Raw genomic sequence first — 5,330 nt, forward strand, 5'->3', positions numbered from 1 at the left:
CATAGACCTAATAAACTTAGATTAGATCATAGACATAGAGACATATGGATAAGATTATATGTCTATGCACCTAACCAAAGATTAATTAATCTTTGCACCTGTAGTGGACTGCTTTTTTTTTTCCAATATTGACATAACGACTGCCCTCTAGTGGACTTTATCAAAGACCACCAGTAAGAAATGAAATGTTAGAGGTTTTCTGTACTAGCTGTTGAATTGAAAGGGGAGATGGCGCAAGCGTTAAGAACCCTCTGGAAGACGCTCTTTTTCAAGTAGATACTTGAGATCGAAAAGGCAAGAAATTCCTAATGAAGAAGGGATTTCATTAAGCGTCCTTTCTTGAAACGAGTTAAACCGGTTTTTCCTGTTAGTTAGTTTTTTTTCCTAGAGTGAATTTTTGAGTAAGACAAAGCTTGTTTTTTTCTTTATTTTGTTCAGTGAATTCCATACGTAAGTTACCACTCATTTCATTATTACCGTTTCTTATATTATTAATTTGAAGGTTTTATTGCGAATATGCGGTTTTGGGTACTTGATGCATCATATTAGTTTTCATTGTTAAAGTATTTCGTTAATGACTCGAGGGCCAATTCCGTCCGTCTCTAATTTATGTGCTTCACACACAATATAACTCATTTTCTTTATTCTAGATAAAAACCTACTTTCTGAGTTTTTCTTTCCTTGAACACGTCATAGGGACGCCAGACGCCATTTTGGACGCTACCCCTTTTTGCTTCCAATTCTATTCCATTTATGATTTGAGGACTAGTTATTATAATAAACTTGTTTCATGGTGGATGCGCTTGTGTCATGTAATATTCTTAGTGTATATATATATATATATCCGGGTTCATAGCGTCCTACGCCTTCCGGTTCCTAATCTCCAAGCCTTTTTATCTTGCCAGTCCCCTGGATGTAGATTTCTTTCGGACATAGCCTTTTCTATTCCCTCAAACCACGTTTTTTTGGGTCTTCCTCTCTTTCTTCTTTCTGGTGGTGTCCATTTCAGTATCATCTTTGGTAGGCGCTCGTCGCACATTCTTTCCACATGCCCGTACCAAATCAGCTGTCTTCTCTGGATTTCATCTATGATGGTTCTTTCAACTTGCATTATATTTCTGATCGTTTCATTTCTCACTTTGTCCATTTTGGATTTTCCTGCAGATCGTCGCCAGAAATCCATCTCAAGGGCCAAAAGTCGACGTTCCACACCCTTAGTCAATTGCCACGTCTCACAGCCGTATAGCACTATACCCTCAAAGATGGAATTATATATTTGATGTTTTTTCTCCCGCGAAATGTTTTTGGACCACAATATTGAGTTCAAACATCCAATGACCCTTCTACCCTTCAATATTCTCAGCCCAATCTCAGTTTCTGTTCGGCCGGTGTGATCAATTTGAGCACCCAGGTAAGTATATTCACTACATGTTCCAATTTCTATGTTGTCTTCCAAGTGTAAACTATCTGCTTTCTGCCCAATGCATAAATATTTGGTTTTCGTTTTATTCACAGACAGTCCCCACTTTTCGTATTCGGCGAAGAGTCTTGTTGCCATAAATTCTAAGTCTTCCTTGTCTTGGGCCACTACCACCTGATCGTCTGCGAAATGAAGAGTGTACAAAGTTTTTATATCGTTAAGTTGTATTCCCATACCACTGCAAGATTTTCTCCATTTCCGTAGCGTTTCGTTCAGATATATTTTGAACAACGTGGTGGACAGACAGCATCCCTGTCGTAAGCCTTTTGATATTGGAAAACTTTCGGACATACTCTTACCTAGCTTTATTCGAGATGTTGCCTGATTATAGAGCTGTTTGATGGCTTGTATGACTGTGTTATTTATTGAGGACATTTCTAAGACTTGCCAGAGCTTTTGGGTAGGGACATTGTCGTAGGCTTTTGTTAGATCGACAAAAAGAAGGTGGACCTCCCTGTTTGTAGCCAGTTTCCTTTCATTTAGTTGAACCAAACTGAAAATATGATCTACACATGATCGTCCTGTGCGGAAACCTGCCTGCTCTTCTATTTCGTGTGATGCGTATTCTTGCTCGACTATACTTCGGAGGATTCGACCATACAGTTTAAGCTGCATTCACAATCAATTCGCGGGCCGAAGTGCACTTCGGCACGAAATTTACCATTCGCAATAATCTTGGAACTAAATACTCAAATGAACCAAAAATTTAACTGATCAAAACATAAGCATCAGCATCATCCATAGCCGGCACGAAATTCCTTGCTGAAGTGATAGTCTGCAACTTGCAAGAAATTTTGTCTTGAATTTCATTGTGAATGGTAACAGAGAACGCCATCTGCTAAGCTTCCGTGCCGAAGTGCACTTCGGCCCGTGAATTGATTGTGAATGTAGCTTTACTCATCGTACTTGTGACTGAAATGCATCTATAGTTGGAGCAGTCATCTCTTTTTCCCTTTTTATGGATGGGTGTTATCCATGCTTCTTTCCAAGTAGATGGTATCGGTTCACCGTTAATATATCTGTTCATTAACTCCGTTAGGAACTTTATTAGTTTATTAGAGCCATTCTTTAAGAGCTCCGCAGGTAACTCTTCTGGTCCTGGTGCTTTTCTATTTTTCATAGACTTCAATACTTTCTTTATTAAATCTTCGTTGATGTTAACTGTTTCTCCTTGTACAGAGCACCGTATAGGCGAGTTGGCAAGATATGGCTGTCTGTCTTCTCTTAGCTCTCGAGCATAATGTTCTTTCCATTTGTCTATTGGTATGGGTTGTAAATTCGTTTTATGAGAAGTATCTTTCCTTAGTGAACGAATCAGATTCCAAGCCACTGTTGATCTTGTTCCGCCCATGTAGCTGTTCACTTCACTACATTTCCGTTCCCATGTTTCATTTTTGTTCTTAGTTATTAGGTCTTTATATTTATTTTGTTCTCTTCTGTATGTTATATGGTCACTGATGTTTTTTGTACTCATCCACTTGTTGTATGCTGCCTGTTTAATGTGTTTCTGTTGTTCTAATACACTGTTCCAAGTTATGTTGTAGTTTTTCGTGTGGGGTTGGCTTTCTTTTCCGAGGGCCTCGTATGCTGCCGAGTGTAGGGACTCCATTACATGTTCATAAAGATGTGTTGTTTCCATCGTCAAATATTGATCACTAAGTTTTTGATCTAGCCTTTGTTGAAATAAGGTTCTAGTGCTTGGTTCATTCAAACTAACAAGGTTATATTTGTTTTGATTAGTTTTAGTTTCTCGGATGTTATCTTCTGTTGTTTGCCTATCAGTGTTATATGCGATATAAATTTTTGAAATGAGTAAAAAGTGGTCGGAGCCACACTCAATTCCTCTATACACTCTTATATCTTTAGTCTGCCATTTGGTGTCTTGTTTGAGGATTATATAGTCGATAATAGACTTAAGACCCCTGGTCTCCTGGTGCCATGTGTACTTATGGATATCTCTATGGCTATAAAACCCATTTAGTATCCTCATTTTATGTTCTTCACAGGACTCCAAAAGTCTCCGCCCACTATCGTTAAGTGTCTCTTCTCCGTGTATACCCACTATTTTGCTTCCATTCTTTCTTCCCACTCTGGCGTTGAGATCTCCTAGAACCACAATTTCCCTTTGGTTTCCGAGGGCTGTGAGAGTGTTATCCAATGTAGTGTAGAAGTCATCCTTCTCTTTCTGGTTCGAGTCATCATTAGGGCCGTACACGCCGACAATAGTTGTTCTATGTCCTTTGATCGTTAGGTTCGCCGATAATATTCTTTCGTTTATTGTGTTCCAGTTGTGTATTTTCCCGATGAATTTCTTGTTTATCAGTATTGACACTCCTTTGCTGGCTCTTTCGTTTTTAGGAACCCCACTGTAAATATGAACATAGTTTGAAATGTGCTCGATTCCATTGCCCTTTTTCTTCGTTTCGGTGAGTACCGCTATGTCCACTTTCATGTGTTCCAATCCTTTTATCACATCTTCCAACTTTTTATTTATTCCTTGTACATTCCAGGTTGCCATAATCGTGTCCTTATTTCCGTTCCGTGGTCGTATCCGTTTACATCTATAATCTTTCCGAGGCTGTGTATTAGGTTTTTTAGCATTTATTTCTTTTTTACTTGTAATGAGGAGCTAGCCCATTGCCAAAACCCCCTACTTGGAGGACCAGGAATTTTTAGTCAAGGTTATCTTCCTTTAGCCTTTGATGAGCCAACATCGATCCTACAAGGCAGCAGGTTAGCCGTACCCTGGCTTGGGACCCTAACAGGGTGCTATCATCCGGGTCAGATGAACCCTGGTTTTTTAACGAGGTTGTTACTCCTCCCCTTCTCCCTTTTTCAACCTGGCTTAGGACAGGCTTTGGCGGGATTATATTCTTAGTGTTAATTTCTTAATTTCTACATACTTTTTTTGTGCTTATCTTATGAATACTTGTAAATATCACGGAAGCGTCACCAAGCCAAACCAATGATTCGATTACTTAGGTACGACCAACAGGGTAAATACTGTAATTGCATTAAGGACCCTTAATTATCATTTTTCCTCTTCTTTTATTATTATTATTTTTCTCTTCACTGGTGGAGTTGGTCAATACAGGACATATTTGAACGTGATAGCCAAGAGCGGAAATAATTCATATTTGTGTTACTGGACAAACATACAACTTTTGTGGATTTTGCCCTTCCTAGTATCCTGCAGGCCGGATACCCTTGTATCTGCGTCGATTTCTGAGGCCAAATGCCCTTGCAGCTGCGTCTCTCACCCTTGAGGCCGGGTACCGTTGTATCTGCGTCTCTAACCCTTTAGGCCGGATACCGTTGTATCTGCGTCGATTTCTGAGGCCGGATTCCCTTGCAGCTGCGTCTCTTACCCTTGAGGCCGGGTACCGTTGTAACTGCGTCTCCAACCCTTTAGGCTGGATGCCCTTGCATCTGAGTCTAATCCTTCCCACAACCGCCTGACTGAACCCTACCCAATTCAGAACGGTTTTATGCTGAACGTAACCCATCTCACTGAAATATCGGTTAAGAGTCATCATTAAGGAGCTGGTAGCTGTAGATGATTCCACCAAGTGTGCATTTCACATGAGATTTTCTCTCGCCAGTTGAATCTGTTGCCGTAGCTACGTAAAATCATACCTGTATAGTAAATTAGGTAGTTGTTGCTGTTCTAAGGGGAGGTTTTCTCGCAGCTCTTTTTCCTCCCCTCTGCTGCGCCCTAGAGCTATGACATTGGAAATCGTCTCCAATGAAACCCGAAATAAACGTTTCTTGTTTGGGTTTAAATGTGTTGTTTTCTTTCGAATCTCCCAACCTCCCGTCAGTTTTTCTATTAGTAATCAGGGTAAGTACA

At 40.0% G+C, this 5,330-nt stretch overlaps 1 protein-coding gene across 1 annotated transcript; it reads right to left on the reverse strand.

The window, feature by feature from the left end:
• Window positions 1-850: 850 nt before the first annotated feature.
• LOC123307015 lies at window positions 851-3,998 on the reverse strand. The gene is made up of 2 exons (XM_044889216.1): window positions 2,387-3,998; window positions 851-1,602 (listed from the first exon to the last, which is right to left on the reverse strand). Exons 1-2 carry the CDS (start codon window positions 3,996-3,998, stop codon window positions 851-853), a joined length of 2,364 nt encoding a protein of 787 aa, XP_044745151.1.
• Between the last annotated feature and the right edge of the window lie 1,332 nt (window positions 3,999-5,330).

Source organism: Coccinella septempunctata, chromosome 2 (assembly GCF_907165205.1).
Source record: "Coccinella septempunctata chromosome 2, icCocSept1.1, whole genome shotgun sequence".
In the NCBI taxonomy this organism is placed as follows: Eukaryota; Metazoa; Arthropoda; class Insecta; order Coleoptera; family Coccinellidae; genus Coccinella; species Coccinella septempunctata.

Bases quoted from the DNA above. Each gene is read 5' to 3' on its own strand.
- LOC123307015 (XM_044889216.1), bottom strand. From the start codon at position 3,998: ATGGCAACCTGGAATGTACAAGGAATAAATAAAAAGTTGGAAGATGTG. The intron at 1,603-2,386 runs GTACGATGAGTA...TTCATTTCGCAG, and splicing joins TAGATGCATTTCAGTCACAA to ACGATCAGGTGGTAGTGGCC.